General features: G+C 39.8%; 1 protein-coding gene across 4 annotated transcripts in view; it reads right to left on the reverse strand.

Annotated features, from left to right (window-relative positions):
• The window catches only part of EML6 (EMAP like 6), a 91,464-nt gene that overhangs the window by 43,632 nt on the left and 29,749 nt on the right, over positions 1-18,083 (reverse strand). For 3 of the 4 annotated variants that reach the window (XM_065059953.1, XM_065059954.1, XM_065059955.1), the window contains 6 exons: positions 15,273-15,432; positions 11,461-11,559; positions 9,673-9,741; positions 6,970-7,155; positions 5,247-5,382; positions 2,238-2,439 (listed from right to left, as the gene is read on the reverse strand). In XM_065059953.1, the coding sequence (XP_064916025.1) occupies positions 2,238-2,439; positions 5,247-5,382; positions 6,970-7,155; positions 9,673-9,741; positions 11,461-11,559; positions 15,273-15,432 (852 nt within the window). Of the gene's footprint in view, positions 1-2,237; positions 2,440-5,246; positions 5,383-5,739; positions 6,802-6,969; positions 7,156-9,672; positions 9,742-11,460; positions 11,560-15,272; positions 15,433-18,083 lie in introns of those variants that run through there. The other variant, XM_065059956.1, reaches the window with a different exon arrangement.

Below are 18,083 nucleotides of genomic sequence, written 5' to 3' on the forward strand. Positions count from 1 at the left end.
CGTGATTTTATCAGTCAATATTCCAGTCTCTTCTGTCGCAGGCCTGACAGGTGAGTTTCTTTATTTGTTCATATATATTTATCCTGATTACAGCCTCCCAAGGGACTCGGTAACAACCGCTTCATTTGGAGAAAACGCCACCGCTGATGCCAGAAGCTTTACTGACGTTCTCTGCCGTTCGCTGGCAGAACAACGCTACGCACTAAACCCAGAGATACAAATATTCAAACGGGTTGATATAGAACCAGGTTTCTAATCAACCTCCTTACAAAGGCAGGAATCCAGAAAGAGACGATGCAAGAAGACAGGCGGTATAGCAGACACATCCTGCAGCTGGAGGTTCTAACACCACCTTACAAAAAGAATGCAAGAAATAATTCTATGTGCCTCTTGGTGTTCAGGTGAGAACGATGCTCTGTTCCTGCTGTAAGAGACAGGACGCAGGCAGCTCTCCTAGCTCATAAGCTTTTGAAGTTTAAAGCGCAGGAAATCTGTATTGGGCTAGAGCCTTTTCTGGGCTGTGCTAGGGGAAGGCTAGAGTATGCCCCTTAACTCTGCAGAGGCCCTTTTCATTTAGGCATCTCACTTAAACACCAGAATATAATCTGGCCCACTACATAATTTACTTGTAAACCAATTATTGTACCGCCACTCTTTCAAAATAATGTGATAACCAAATACTAAGACAAATACTAAGATAACCAAATACTAAGACAAAGTACACAATAAAGTAAACAGTGATAAAGAAACATTCCTGCCAATGCAATTTTAGTATTGAAAAAAATTGTAAGAAAAGCCTTTTTTGTGCTGTTTTATCTTACTGAAAATATCGATATATCTCACTGGAATACCTCACATGAAGCATTAGTATATAAAAAAATAGCACTGTCTGAACCAGAGTTCAAATGCCACATTCTCTAGTGCCTAACCAGCTCAATGATGTGTGATGTAGTGCAGTAAAATACCTGCAAAGTTAACAAATGCACATTTTCTAGAATGGCAAAGGCATCACTAGTGTAATAATAACTGTACCGATGACAATAATCAGAAGAGTACCGCTGATGATGGCACAGAGAGCATGCTCGCCGTGTTCCATAGGTGGGCAGCCAGCAGCACGTCATCCAGCTCCAGGCCAGAGCTGAGTTACTGTGCTACCCAAAAGAGGAGTCCAAGATCATAAAACCAAAGGCTTAGCATGGCTTATTAGCTTGAGGGCAGTACAACGCTAATCCCAGCTTTGCAGCTCCTTCCAGAACTGGCAGAATGCAGGCAGTGTCAATTTGTGACATCAGAAAACTCTGCACACAAACCCAAGTAGAAGAGACTATCCATGCGTTTTATAAACTGAAAGAAAGAATACTGATGCATAGGAAACAGGGAGATACTGCAGGGAACAACCCACCTTTCTGATAGTTTCACAATTTGGATTTTAATTATGGTTAGAAAGAGATGAGTGGCAGTAGGAATAGGAAAACAGCACAAGTAAAGACACAGAGGAAAGGGGAAAAAATCCCAGCTGACTAGGAAGCTTCAAGGCAGGGGTGGATCTATGTGGAATCTGAAGGAGCAGAAATTAGAAGCTGTATATATAGCAGGAGACTAACCTCCAAACTTTACTATAAAGTCTTACTAGGCATATTAAAAATGCTTGGGTTTTTTCAGGGGCTTATCAATTTGATACATCTTAAGAGGCACAGGAAAAGAAACATCCTTGACTCTGTGACAACTTCCCCAAATATTTGCACAGAATTTGAAACCTCTGCTACAAAGGCTTGAGGCACGAGTACTGCAATTAAACATCTGAAAGACCTTTTCCACTGGGGTAAACTAGTGCATTTTCGTTAATCTCATCTTCTGGCATTTTAACTGAATTGGATTTAGATCAGATTTTCTGAGGCAGACACCTGCTGCGTAAAACATTGGTCTAAGGTATTTAGCTTTGGTGCACATTATTAACAGAAGTACCAGGTGACCATTCTCCATTTAGACACCTACACCTGCTGTTCAGAGCGGTAATGAATTAGTAGCTGAAGCAGACTCTATAAATCCAGTGTGTTTTGAACACAAATTCTGATTAGTTTTACATTATGTGTGGAGCCCAAATGCGAGAGCTGAAGAGAAAATGCAAAGCCACTAAGAAAAACGTGAAAAAAAATATCTTAATGCAATACCAGAAAATAAATTACAAATTAATGCGTATATGAATAACTGGATAAATAAGTAAGAGCTACGCTTACCGTACAGAGCGATCATCACTGCCTGTGACTGCTAAAGGCTTCTTGGAGTGGACGGCCAGGGCCCAGAGCTCCCCTTCGCAATGGCCCTGCATGATCAGCATGGGTTTATCTCGCTCCCTCACCAGCACCTCAAATATTTCACTGTCCTGTGTCCCCGCTAAAAGTCTGTCCGCTTTCCAACAGACACTTCGGATGGACAAACCTGACAGGGGACAGAATTGTCTTACGTTATTGGCAATAACAAGACAAAGTGATGGTACAGTGAAGATCACTAAGACTTCAAGAGTTAATTTATAACAACTGTTATGTTTCGACACTGAAGTCTTAAAATACGTCAGAGCTGATTAAATCTCCAAACACTTCTGTTCAATTATCCCCCTTTGACAGAAAAAGAGAAGGCTCGGTGCTGGGAAATGCTGAGTCTCTAACATTCCTGCTGCCAGTTTCTCAAGCAACTATGCTTTGAGTACACCCTGAGAATTTACTTGGAAAAATAATTCCATTTAACACAATTTAAAGATCTACATTTTCTATGAGGAGAGTTTCCTGCGACTGAAGCTGGTTTTATTCCTTTTTTCGGTACTTAACTTTTTTTGCACATTTATATAAAATGTTGAAAACAAAATGAATGATAAATGTAAATGGCTTGTGTTCATGTTAGCACACATCTCCATTTTTGTCCCAAATGATTAGTACAAAAAAACCCCAAACCGCAAACCAACAGAGTCTTGATTTGAGGAACTTTTAGAGGGCTTGATGGTACTCCGCAAATCTGGTTCTGAATTGCAGTTGGAATTCTACTACCCACCAGCTTCAAAATACCCTCTTAGCAGGCGGAGCAATTTGCTAGCACTCTCTGCTTGACTGCCTGTATTTTCTGTTCCAGTATATGAACATTAAAGTTTGGATAATGGCTCCAGATACTGTGAGATGTGAATGAATACAAATCCATTTGTCATGCAGTCAAGGTCAACCACGTCATCATTTTAACATCTTTTGGAACTGAACACACAATGCAATTAACTGCCTGTCACACAAATAAAATATATTGTAGACATTTTGTGTCATCTCTTGAGAAGAGCAAATTAATCTTCATTTATTGTCTTGTCCCTTTCCAGTACCTTTTAATTCTGACAATGTCATTTTGCGACTTAGCTGAATTTCTACTGAAGCTTTGACTTATATCATCCTGATCAACACCAAAGGCCAAACAAGGAATGAAGTTCAGAAGTTAAGCAGAAAATGGGTATTGTTAAGTTTTAGAATACAAAGTACATTTTTAGATGTGGGAAAGGTAATGTTTTCGGTGATGTACTGCACATAAACATTAGCTATTATCAGATTTTTTACTAATATACGTGTATATTTAAATACAAAAGCCAAGCCTGCGATCAGATTGTTGCTGGTGATACATCCCCGTTTAAAATGTGCTCAGTGCTCTTCAGTACAGGATGAGTGCGGAAGGAGTATATTTGAGGCAGGGGTGAGGGAAAGGCTTCCTGGCACCGTGGAAAGACTTTTTAAGTTTGAAAGCTGATGCCTTTGCAAATTGCTTTGGAAAAAGAAACTGGAAGGAGGTCATAGGTAAGCAGTGAAGGGCACCACCACTGCCTGAAGTTACATATGTGCTTCAACTAATCCGTGCCATTGGTGTAATTTTAAATGAAACAAAACTTCCACAGTCTGTTAGTTGCAAGCACTAAGTGGAAGCGAGCACCAGCGGATGAGCCAGGAGCCAGAAAGAGCAGGAAAGGACAGAGACGCAACAGGAACATTGCAAGCAACAGCTGTATCACACTGAAAGAACACCAAAATTGGGAGAAAGCTCCCTCCCAGAATCGCTTCACAAAGAGCCAAGGAGCTTGAAGACGCATGTTTCACGTGTAAGCACTGCTTTCTCTGTCACCCCTCATATACGTTATTCTGATTTTGTTAGGAACAGACTGCCTGCAAGACTGGTATTCTCCACAATTTTTAGAAAGTATTTCTAAATGGATCAAAAATGCTGCAAATGCTCATAAGGTCTGGTTGTAAAAAACTCCATAAAGCCAGAACTACAGAGCAAAGGGACCAGCAGTGGTTGAGTGTAGCTGACACTGGTGTTGAGGGAGTTACCCTTCCAAAAGGCACAGGGGTGGAGCAGCGTTCAGCTAAGTTTGCTTTTTGGATGAGCCTAGAGATTGCAAACCTATGCGTTTTACAAGTCTATAATCTCGCTTAAGTAAGACAAATAATAAACAGAGCACAGATATTAGAGCACAGGCCAAAATATCCACAATTGAGAAGAGAAAAGTTATCCTTCTCAGTGGCCTCTTGACAATTCCAATGGTAATTTTAATACGAAAACTAGGTCTAAATACATAAGCTAAGGAGCTGGGGAAATGAACCACTACAAAGCTGGCGGCCAAACGTGTATAAAACCTCCTTCAAACCAGACTGCTCTACTCACAATCCAAGTGGATGTGTAGAATTCCCAGAAGACTAAGATCTTGATCAAGTGTCATTATGATCTATGGAAATTAAAAGTGCTCCGAGAGTCTAATAATAAAATAAAGTGATGACTAAGCTCATAGGAAGCATGACTAGATTGAACAAATATGATGGTCAAGAATTTAATAGCATTCTCTCTATTAAAGATGCCAAGTGCTACCATCCCCAATGAGCCTAATGGAGTGCTCAGATGCTCAGCATCTTTGAATATCAGGTTCCAGAAACCTCAATTAATTACATGAATTGCAATTAATTAGTTTAATTAGTTTTCACGTATCTTCTGGTATTTGCATGGTGGGTAGCAGCAACTATAAGCATCCCTCTGTTTATACTGAGAAACACGGCAAACTCTTCAGGCTACATCACTGTCAGAGAAAAAAGGGAATACACAGCTCAAAAGTAAATACAGTCATTAAGTAAAAAATCAGCAGTATGCAGAGACATCTATGCTTCAGATTAAATTGTGTCATAATCCATTATCTAGATGTGTGAAAAACCATTAAAGTAATAGCTCATTACCTTTGTATCCTTGTTCAGTCTCCCTGAGATCAATTTTAGTAATTGGTTTGAAATCAGTGTCCCATAACCGAATGCAACCATCTCTCCCTCCAGTGGCAAAACCTTCCTCACAAGCATACATACTAAAAATTCCAGCCTGTTAACCAACAGCATAACAAGTTTTAAAGTTCTTTACAATCAATTTCAACACACAAAGCAAATGGTTTTGCAAAGACTCTTGTTAAAGGCTAGAAACTGCTAGGCAGCAAAATGGTGTCCATCCAGAAAGCAAACCAGCAAACACAGGCGATACTTTTATTTCAAGTGCTCCCACTTCGGCGATCAATGTAGGAATTTTTATACAAATAGCAGCGATATAGTCTATTGGCAGAACTTAAAATTTGGTCTAGTTAACAGCATTACGAGGACTGTTAAATAAATAATGGAACACTTAAAATAAATAGCTACCCAGAATAAACAAAAACAAGCAAACAAGCAATACAAATATTCTTACAGGTGCGGAGATGATTGAGACATTCTTTCATGCATTCAGTTCAGACATCATTTGGAATCTGACAGGAACTCAAAGAGTGTCAATTCATTCTCTTAATTGAAAGACAAGCTTCTCTTACAGTCTGAATTTCTTCTTGGTTTCTGAAAACGCCTCATTTTTGGTGACTGTGCTGCACTACACTGGAACAGCTCACGGGACGCCTGCTGATTCAGTACTTTAGTAGGAAAACCTCTCAGTCAAGAGACAAGTTGAACTGCATGGAAATTAATACCATGAAGTGAAGACCTCTGTTTTCAAAGTGGTCCTGTCCGATGTCTTAATAAATTAGTATTTCTAACAATTGATTACACGGAGATTAGAAACTGGGCAAGAGAATGCTATTAACCATGGCAAACCCCATAATTTATAAGGATGAAACAGAACAGGTTCTATAGAAGGGGGTTGTATTTAATCATTCTAACGAATCTAAATAAAATTCTGCCAATGTGCTACCAGGGTTTACTGTTTGCCAAAGGTATTTCTGTGTTATTGCAGTCGCACATAACCACAGCCTGGCAGCGACACAGTAGTTCTGCGGGTAACATGCCCCACTGACTTCCGTCTGACTGTCTTCCTGAATTAGGGGTTACTTCTATAAATAACAATTACTTTCCTGAACACTCAGATCTCATTTGAAGAGCTACTACTTGATGCACTGGCCACACAATCGGTTTTGGGAGGTCAGAAAAAACTGTTGGGTTTGCAGTGCTCTTTCTAGAAAGGTTCTAGAAGAAAACTACAGCAACAACTGTTAGATTTCATATCGCTCTTCTAAGGAAAATACTCTTGTTTCCTTTTCTCCAAAACCCCCATGCTAGAATGCCACTAGCCATATTCAAAACAGGAGCAGCGGTAAAATTCTATTTAAAATAAGGTCATTTGGTTACCAATTATTTTTGGGTAAACTGATAATAACTGAAGCTTAGAAACTTCACTTTAGGTTTAGCCTGCTCAGTTGAAGCAATGCTGTAAGCATCAGCACTCCTGCCAACAGCAGTTCTGCAGCTATTACAGCATCTGTTGAGAGCACGCAAACAAAGGATCAGATTACATGTAAGTTCTTAATTGATCAACAGCCTTAGACATTCTTCTGGCCTGAAACAGAAGAAAATCTTTATGGGTAAGCCTTCAGGAAGTTTTCAATTCAACTAACAGTTCATTTCAGAAACGGACATTAAAAACACAACTTACGCTATGTGCGCCTTGAATTGTGCGGACTAAGTTCAGCCCTTTCCAAACATAGATGTCCCCATTTAAAGCACCAGAGTACGTGATATCTTCTTTTGCACATGCTAAACAAAGGATAGTTTGGAGATCTCCAGTTTTACCAAATATTCCTCTCTTTGCTGTCAGTGCGTTTCCACACAACGTCCAAAACTGTGAAATATAAATGGCATATTAGGAAAAATTTCTGCAGATTTCTTTCATTTAGTGAGCAGCTCTCTCAGATGTCCATCCTTACAGACTCGGCAGTGACTCCTGTAGTCCTATCGGAATGCCTGTTAGTCCCAAACCGCCCACTTAGCAAGGAAAACCCCAGGCAAATGCAGGAAGTCTGAGAACAAAACAAAACGGTCAAACTGTTTGAGAAAGCGAGGCACAATTCTGGTTCACTATGGCTACACTACCCCTCTTCATTACCTCACTGTCTTTCCTCATGTTTTGCTGGGTGGCATCTGTCAATGTGCACGCACACTTCTTAAGGCCAGGAGCATCCCATCTCTCCTGTCTGCAAAGCTTAAAACACAGCTACAGTTCTGAAGTAATAAAATACGTGACCTTAAAGAACGTATGTGCCTGGAGGAGACACTTCTGCCCAGTGCACTGAAGGAGGCAAGTCCCTCAAATACAGTCGCATTTACTGAGAAACCATCTGTTGCGTGGAGACTGCAAACACCTGTACGTGAACCAGCTCTGACTGCAAGAGCAGCAGGTTCCCCAAGGGTGGGATGGTGACTTTCTACACAGAAACATTCTGCAAAAAAGAATGTGAGGCTGACTGGGGAAGAGAAAAGAGTCAAGAGAATACAAAGTTTGCCTGAGAAGGGTGTCTAGCAGTAGGCAAGAAATATCATACTCCTTCAATCAGTTCAGAGTGCCTTTTTTTTTTTTTTTAAATAAATGTAATTCCAGGTAAGGCAGAGTAAATAAAGAGAATTTCAATTAGAAGTGTATGAGAACTGCTGAAATATCCAGGCCTGCCAGCACCAGGATGTCCTGGACACACGCAGAGCAGAACAGTAGATCTGCGTGGTGCAGGCCAGTCGCAAAGGGACTTGCTGGCTCAAGTCTTTCCCAGCTGGGGTATCTACACTCTGCAGTCCCTTGTATGCTGGAGAGATACCTGCAGAGACCGGACAGGAACATTGAAGTGGCTGACATAGATCCATCATGTCTATCTCATTCCCACTACATCTTTTTGTGGCTACAAGCCAGATTTTTAGGTCTTTCTCTTTGTACTTACTCCTATAAAATTCCTATAAAGCTGAATTCCAAAAAATCCTTGGATCAATGATTTTTATTTCAGATCCTTCTCTACTTCTACTTCAATTTAATTTTCCTTTTGCCTCTTAACACAAACGGATTCCTGAGCAGGCAGTGGGAATGCTTCCCCCAGGGCTTTCATTCTGCGGGTAAAACATTCCCTCGCCTCACTTCTGGTTCCCTGGAGAAGGGCGAGAGAGCAGGTCGCAGTGGTGGGAAATGGGTCCACTCGAGAGCATCCTGAGCTCGGTGCTATTTCCTTAGCTCCTGAGCTTCGCCACAGCTTCACGAGCCAACAGAACGGAAACGCTAAAGGAATAAATGGCACTATTCCCAAGTATCAGTCCCAGCTCCCAAAGTGGTACAATTACTTTAGAGCTGTTCTTTTCCTTCACTGCAAATTAATGATCCCATTCCCACAGCCTTACAATGAACAGCAAGCGCACAGACTGCTGTTTGAGCATCACTCAAGGGGATCACACAAGAATCCTCCCCTCTCCCTTTTTTGGTGTGTTTTTTGGCATGCCTCTGTCTATATGTATTTACTTTGCCTGGTATTATGTATGTTCAGAGTAATTATGGCCATTTAAATCCGAATACAGGTGCCAAACAAAGACAGGTTTTGGAAAGCAGCTTGCAGAATACAACAGATGGTATCACTTCTGCCAAAACCACCCACAGTTTGAAAGCAACGGCGGTTTTAAGGGCACAAGCTTCTCAGTAACCAGAACTAGAAATATTAACTGGTTTCCTAAACTTCTACTTAAAGCTCTTCCCACCCCAGTCATGTGAAATAATTGCCATCTGTTAGGAGCGCTTTTGATGAGAGCGGAGAAAAATAGAAACCTGCAGGGAATACTGGCAAACAAAAGGATTTCTTTCTAAGCTTTTCACAGGTATGAGAATGTTTTATCCTAAGTTTATAGGATATACCTGTGTTCATATTTAAATCGCCTCCAGAAAAGGTGACTTAGAGGGATCAAATAGTGGGGCGCTGGCGTTTTCACCTGCTAATCTCTGCAATAGCAGCTCATTCAATTCATACTTAGCTCCTCCTAGACCTGTTCGGTGACCCCTTGTGATGCTCGATGGGAGAAATCACTAAAGGCTGAGACAATTCTGAGACAATTTACGTGGGATGGAGGGGGCAGAGAAGTCCATAATTACAAGCATGTAATGATGAAAATTACACCAAACGATCTTCTCACCTTGCTTGCTAAGTTGATCTGCGCCTCAGTCACTGCTGAACATCTAAACTGCTTTCGAACAAAAAGGTTTTGCTAAAATCTTCAGAGTAAATAAAGAAAAATAGAAACTGCCTTATAGTAAGAACCCTCATCATATTAAAGGACAAATTTCTTTTGGGACATTTATTTACCTTTTAACAAGTAAACAATAAAATCTATTTACCTTTATGTGTTTTACTCCACAGCTGACGATTCTATTTGGTTGATACTGATCCCAGGAAATATCAAATATCTGTTAACAGATACAGTAAGCTGATATTTTAAATTATACAGTAATTGCATCTAGGTTCTGTTTATACCAATTTTTAGGCATCATTTCTGTTGCAACATACAACAAAAAATGGAAGAACACTATTTAGGTAAATTTGGAACTCTTTGGAAATCAAGATTAAGGCAAATACGCAGGCTTGCTCACATCGATCTGTCAACACACCTCAGTCCTGCCTTCACACTACCAATCTAGTCCAGCTCCAAGATATATTGAATAAACAATATTTACTGTCTCAAATAAAATGGGAATTATGGTGTCAAGTCATGTCCCTCAAGTTTATGGAAGAAAGATTGGTACATTTATCTTTATTCATTACTTTAGGTAAAAGATGCAGTATCTAATTTAACTTGATGACCAAAAGACCTCAGTGCCAAATACCTTACCAGAACAAACTTATAGTGTATTCTATGACTACAGGATTATGCCAAATGGAAAATGTTGTACAAAGTTTCTGTTTTGGCCCAGATTTTCAACAACATGCTATTTTCAGACTTTTCAGTGTCCAAGCTGAGAACCAACGAGGTTACCACAATCAGTAGTTTCTTCAGGAAACATACGTCTGTAGAGAAAGACAATGGGACTTTCTGCTGCTTTTAGCTCTTCGGCTATAAAGTATAAGTCACAAGAGAATTTCAATCAGCTTTCAGGAGCATATTAAGCCTACCCATCATTCATTTTGTACACAAGGATGCATTGCCTTCCTATAACATATTTATCTTCTTTATAAACATCAGGATTTACAGTACTTCGAGTACTATTTTATATAAGTGTTGTTAGAACACACAAGATCTTCCACCTTCAGAAATTCTTGATGATTTCTGCACACTAAAGACTGAGATTCTGTTCTGTTGAGAACATTGTAAGTAAAAAATGAGGTACCAGATTTATTCAGATGATGCATAAGATGCGGATAGACTGTATGTACATTCAAGCTGCAAGGAAGGGTTCAGTCTGCTGCTTTGCATATATAAATACTCCATCACGTGTAGTGAAACATTATCATAACCCAAAATTATAACAGTCAAACACGTTATAATATCATAATATGGATAAAACTTGTCAGAATGTGTACATAATTTATTTTAATGTACGCAACGTTGTGCGTATATGTATTGGGGAGGTATTTTGCTGATGCTAAACCTGTTTGAACATTTCCTAATCCCTAATCATTTTCTAAACTCAGACCTGTTCAGTTCTCATGTTTATTGACATTTTTACAATCTTTCACCTGAAGTGAATAGATATAAAAGGAATATTTATCCTAATTATATTTCTCCTACAGGTAAATGTCTTAAGCAAAAATAAAAGGGAGATAATTAAACCTTCCCTCAGGATAAAATGTCTTTTTGACATACTCAGAAAGAACATTATCTTTGCCCACTGAGCTAGCATTTCACATCTTATATAAAGAGCTATAAATCATTCTAATCAGCATGTAATTACACAGTATATTTCCTCCCTAGGCTTGCTAGACAGTCAGCTCAAGAATCTATCACTTAGTAACACAGTGCTTTGTGTTACGTCTGGCACAATGAGAAGAAATAACTACCTTGTTCAATACTTCGAAAGCCAAGCAGAATGATCAAATTTATCTTTGCATTGACCCAATATAAACAAAAATTACTTTTAAAAGCCTTCAGTAACTCCCAGACAAAATTCAGTAAACGTTCATACAATTACCCTGTCTGAATGGCCTGTAGCTGTCGCCAGTAGTTTTCCTCTCTTCCAGTCCCAAATACACACCGTATTTTTGGCATCCAGTCCCACCGAAGCTAAACGCTAAGGAAAAGCAACAGTAATCCAGTTAACAGAAGATCAGCTCAAAAATCAGTTTACTGTAGTTCAGATGCGTACCAACGGATTTTCCCACACGTCGCTTGTGTTTGAACAACGTTGCTAAAGGCAACATTTCTTTATTTTAGAGCAATGAAAGATATATTTTTAAACTGTGGTTTCATGGGAGTTGACAACATGCAGCATACCTAAAGCAACACCTGACCTCTGCCTGGTGAATCGTGTATAACCAACCAAGATCCCACCGGCAAAGGGAGGAAGCAATACCGCATTAACGGGGGAAACAAAAGAGAAAAACCAAATCCACCACAATTTTTGCTGTCTTAGATGTGTACTGAATATCTGCATTTAACCAAGAACATGATGCTTGATTATTAGACGTATGGTAACGAAGGAAAAAGAGAATAAATATGTGAAAGCACAAGAATGCTCCTGCCAGTTTCCAACACAAAAATATTTATTTTGAGAAAGGCCTATTATTGTAGCAAAATAAGTTTTATTTGCCCTTGAGCAATCCACATGTACCCAGGGGTTTGGATGTACTGATCAAAACACAAGGTATTCGTCATGGAACCTTCACGATTCCAACTGCTTCTCACCTCTTTTACACCCTTCTCCTCACCATGGAAACCACAGCAGCACTTCCAGTATCTTTCAGATTCATGATGTGAGCAACATCAGACCTGAACTGGAACTACCAAACTACCAGCCAGGAAATTGCCATTAGTGGGGTAGATGGGCAGTGAAAGCACCAGGAGAAACTCAGAAACATTTATTTCTTCTTTTAACATAGCTCTATTGAGGAAGGTCACTGCTGGCAGAACAAAGTCGTACATGCTGCATTTCCTTTTGATTCAAACACTTAACACTTTTAGTCCTCCTTCTGGATGAGAATTTGACAGGATTCTGTTCAGAGAGTTCACAGAACTACCAGAAGCAAATATCTGCCAAGTAGTTTATGCACATAATCAAATAATTATGTTTAAATCTACACAGATTTAGAGATGTGGGTAAAGAAGCCTACTGCTACCTAATGGCACACTTAGAAATGTGTGTATTACGGCAGTGGCCTTCTCACATCATTAATAAAAAGTACACATAAAGAGTTCATGTAAAATAACTCAGAGCAGAAATGGAACTGTATAACACTGGTGAAACACTTCAACATAACAGGCATCAGATTTGTAGGTAATTCTGTGAAGGGTGGCACTTTCAAAACACAGTTTTAACTAAAGATAACTTAAAAAATAGGAAATTTACTCAAAATCTATTTGTCTCCAAATTGAAAGCGGTGTTCAAGGTAGATAAAATAAAGGAAGTATATAAGCTATCCCCTGATTTTTGCTGCACATTGATCTTCTCCATAGATTATAAAAGAAAACAAATTCTGTTTACTCTCAGTTCCTGAGTTTATGGTAAATGACACCAGAGAACACCGCAGCGACAAGTAAGCTGGGTCCAGCTGCACACACCCACAGCTCATTCACTCGGCTCAAACAGAGACGGCCAGTGGCACTCTTGTGGGGCCAGGGTAAGTCCCCACAGCGGAGCTGTGGAAGCCACGCTGACTTTCTGGGGATCCAGCTCAGCTAGAGGAGCAGAATTATCTGGGCTCTTCTTCCATCTACTTTTCTTTCTAAAGTGGAGAGCTGGCAGAGGTAGCAGAGTAAAGAATACATTTCTTATTGCATCTATACCTTACGCGACTGTTGAATTTGTTTTGGATATTAACAGACATCCAATAGAAAGGAATGAAAGGCAGGCATCAGAAGTCAAGGTGCACGCCATGGACGTGCAGTGTGTTCTGTCCTCTCACAAGACGCCAGCTCCCCTGGGTGCGCTGACTAAACAAACTGCAGCTGCTGCCAGCTCTCAATTCCAAATATGCAGAGTCTTTCTACCATGCCCTTTCATTTTGGCTCAGCACAGCAGCTTCTTCTGCAAAGCCAGAAAGAGCAGCGAAAAGCCAAGACAGATATCCATATTTATGTTTTCCAGCGTTGGTCTTTCTCCAGATATAAAAGCGTTCTGTGCAAATTTTATTTCCAGAACAAACTGCAACTTTTCCAGCACTTCCAGAAACAGAACGTTACTGTTCTGCAAGGTCAACACAGCAGTAAATTCAGCTTTCAATCACAACAAGGCACCCAGCAGGATTTTCAGAAGAGCCTCCGCCTCTAACTCACACGGTCGGGGCCCTTTGGTCAGCCTCTATTCCCATTAGGTGCTTACATAGATTTAAAAAAAGTTTATCCACCAGTCTTGCACACTTAAAAACGAGGAAAAGAATTAAGAACAGGTATTTCTGAATGAACAATAGCTTAAAATATTGGAGCATTAGAAATTCTGTGCTGTTGATTTGAGGACTTTCTCATCTGACTCTTCATTCCCACAGTTCCCAGGAACACCTTTTTCCTTAATTAGAGCTGGCACAGGAGATTTCAGAGGAAATGGCTTTAAGAGAAGGGGAGGGAGATGGTTGAAAACTAGGCTTAAAATAGAAACCTAGTTCCAATTTTTAATGAGGAAATATAATCCACGCTGCTGTTTAATAATTCGTTACCCAATGCTTCTTAAACATGTCAAAGGCAACTGCTCATGTCGGTGTTCTTCATTTCAGTCTAACCTTTACACTGAATATACACACGATAATGCACAATAAAAAGTACTTTTGCTTCGTATGGGAATACATTTTATACATTGTAAGGCCAGTTCTGATCTCAGAAAGATAACAAAAGCACCGTGTGGTCAGTGGAGAAGCAGCTGGGAATACGATAATAAATCACTTCTCAGACAGCTAACCATCTAGTACATGATTTTAAGAAAATGATCCAAAGGCAGTTCTGCCCTATGGGGATGCAATTTGTATGTGCACTAGCACATACAAAAACCAATACGGATCTATGCAAGGATCCAGGTATCAGCTCATCCAAGCATTCCTAAAAATATTTTAACTACCAGCTATAAAGTACGACCACAGTGTTACACCAGAAAACTCATCTGCACATCAATAATAGCAAAACTGCATAGAGAGATATTTATAAAGTTATGAATGTAAAAGATTTCTCAAGCTTATGCAAACTGTAGATCTATTTTCCTCCTGCTTCATTCACAAATGAATGTTTTTCAGAGAAAAAAACCCAGTGTGTTTAGCTTTGAATAGCCCAGCATTTACCTATATTTAAATTTTTGTCTCAAAATATCATGTAATCTAATCCCATTATACAAAGCCACATATTCTGTGTCCTAACCCCACTATTCAATTAAATTAACTGTGTGCCCCGGCCAAGCAGACTCTCTTGGCAGTGAGATTACTGGAGTTCCTCTGCCAAAAAAGCTGCAGGACTGGGACGACGCTGCCAGGAGCTGACCCTTTAACAGCAGGGGACAAGGATGCGCCGAAGCTGTTACATCTGAGCCACACAGGTTCATTTCTTTTACGGCTATTTGTCCAATACCCAATGCCTCGACTTGACATGAATGGTAGGTTGTGATTTTTGTCTCAAAAACATCTTTGAAAGAACTGTATTAGCAGTCCTTGCACTAAAAAATTAATTGTAATACAAGTGTCAGTATCACTGTCATATACCTAAGCATATGAAACACTTCAGTGTGCCTAACATTCTGTGGTTCTGTGATACCTTCTAGAATCAGAAATCAAACTAAATTCAAAGCACAGAGAAAGAAGATGCACAAACCTGGCCATCCGAGTCAAAAGCTAAGCAGGCAACCCCGTGCGTGTGCGCGTCCTTCAGAACAGACACCGTCTGCACGCGGTAGGAATCCCAGATGCAGATGTAAGGGTCCTTCCCAACCTGCCCTGTAGCTACTAAAGTTTTATCCGGGTGAACCGCAAGGCTGAAACGAGACACAGTTCAAGTTATAACACACTTTTTGAATCAGTAATAGAGTATAAAATGTAAAAAGTTAAACGCAACATTAGTTCTCAGCTCCTTTTTCATTTATGGGAATGATCATATCAACTGTCTTCAAAACTCAGTCGACCCCATTGACTTCTGTCTTAAAACAATGTTAAACTGAGACTGACACGGTTAGAGTAGAATACAATTTAGCATTTAATAATATTTTAACTAGAAAATTCAAGGAAAACATAACTAGAGCATTTCTGAATACTTCTGATGGCTAAGCTGTCTTTCATCTTAGTCTTTCACAGCTTTATAAAGTCAGTGGATGATTTTCTACAATTCGACCCTCTTTTACACACCAAATATTCTGAAATATGGACCAGTGGCTGAATATTGGATATTTTGCACACACAAGAAATCCTCTCACCTTTACATGTTTCAAGACGATAAACTCAGAAGAGACAGAGGAATACATCATTTCTCCTACATTTGAAGAACAATGATATATATGTATTTTAAGATCTACTTGTACCTTTCTTAGTTTACCTCATTTTCTCTAACAGCCAATTAGAAATAGTACTTTGCACAAAACCTGACACATTCAGTTGTATTTCTGCTACTTAAATCCAAGAAAGGTGCCAGTGTTTTAAAACCTGTTTCCTGGTTTTCACTGATCAACTCCACCAGCGTTCAGAACATTCCTGTGCCCAACTCTTTTCTACACATTATTATTTCAAGCTACCTCTGCCCCCTTGAGGTATTCTCTTTGACTAAACCCAAAAGATCTCCTTTGAAGATCTAGTAATAAAAATCCCTCCCCAAGGTACTATGAATACAAAAGACAGGTTTACATGGCTATCCAGGAAATTTGAACAATGTCAGAGTACATGAGCTACAGGTGGAATAAGGAAAAATATGCTCTTGATAAATTGACATTGAACAGATGGCTTAGCTTATTCTATCCCAGGAGAAGACAATACTATTTTTTAAGAAGAATTCATGAAAAAAACTTTAGGAAGCTTCAAAAACCTTACATATTCAGTTTTTTTGACATTAAAGAACAATTCATGCAAAAAGAACAATTTAAGCACAACGCCCAGTAAAACTGTTTTACCTGCTCCTGCACTTGCTCATTCCTCCTTTCCTTCACAGACCTGGATTCTACATTATAGTGGGTGTCAACTAGTTCAGCTCAACTCTAAACCTCTAGGGGGAATCAGGGACGACTCCTCCAGACTTAACTGTGACACCTATAATTAAGTTAGAAAACTTTTCCTGAATGATAAGAAAAAACAGATGGAAAAGATAAATTGGGCTAATCTATATCACTGCTAGAACAGAACTGCAGCTTAATTACATCTACCACTGTATTGTACAGTTTGGTTTTCACATACTAGAACTTCCTATTTTACATTTTGTATTTCCATTCCTGAATATAAGGTTAAGAACAAGAACATATTTCCTACAAAATAAATATGTCTGTACTGAACGTATCTGATATTTGTTTTACCCCTTTTGACGCACAAAGTCAGCTAGTGGGGAAACTAAAATTAGGAGGTAATATCAATTTTTGGCACCTAAACAAGCAGTCTGATTTTTCAGAACTGCTAAGGACACGCATCTCCCGCTAAGAGCCTTTCCAATGCACTGGGACTGCCTACGTTCAGTCTGGCTGTTAGATAACCAAGTGTTTATTTTTGGCAGACAGAACAGCGGGGGTTATGGAGTAACGAAATCGAGACCAACTTCAGCAAGACATCTTGGTGATTGTTTGATACCTGGACATATGATTCACATGTTTGTTGTGAATTAAAATATAAAAAGGTATGCACAACTACACAATACACCCGCAGTATGGGTCACTTCTGTCTTCAGATTTCCTGCTGGCACAGGTTCTGTGCCTTTTAAAACGAGTAAAGAATTCATTGCTTGTGTTTTGAACCATTGGGTGCATTTCTTCAACCTTTCTAACAAAACACCCTATCCTGTATCTAAGGCACTTCCAATGATATCACATCACTGGAAAATACTGGAATACTGTGATAATCAGATCACACCAGCAAAGGCGTTACTATCGCTGAGGACAGGTGAGCAGGGACCGCTCTCCTGCTAAAGAGCTGGGGTGGAACGGGAAAGGACAAGAGCGGCAGCAGTTGCTGCTGGTTCTGTGTGCTGGTGGTGGCAGCCGCTGCCCCGCACACCTCGACCTTCTCTGTGGGACCAGGAGCAGACGCACGTGTACGGCAAGAGGCAGAGGAGCCACTGGGAAGCGCAGGGGCCCTTCGTTCCAGCCAGGGCAAAGAGAGAAGGGGATTCCTGGCACTCCGCTCTTCCGCGCAGCCCAAAGCTTGTGTGTGTGCAAAAGCTAACTGCCAATTCCAAAAGCACGCTGATGCGTTTGCAAAAAATGTCTTTAATAAAAGTGCCTCAATAGGCACTTTGTTTAATCAAACTGTCCATTTCAGATGAACCAATATACTTTAGGTAATTTCTTAACATTACACCTTATTAATAAAAAGGTCTATTAGGAAGAGGAGATTTCAGAGAACGTGTCCTTTTCCTTCCCTTCTCTTCCAAGATCAACAATTCTGAATCTAGCATCCAAGGCTGGAACCCTGTTCATTTAGGATAATTAAAGATGCC

This window comes from Columba livia, chromosome 3, assembly GCF_036013475.1.
Source record: "Columba livia isolate bColLiv1 breed racing homer chromosome 3, bColLiv1.pat.W.v2, whole genome shotgun sequence".
Lineage (NCBI taxonomy): Eukaryota > Metazoa > Chordata > Aves > Columbiformes > Columbidae > Columba > Columba livia.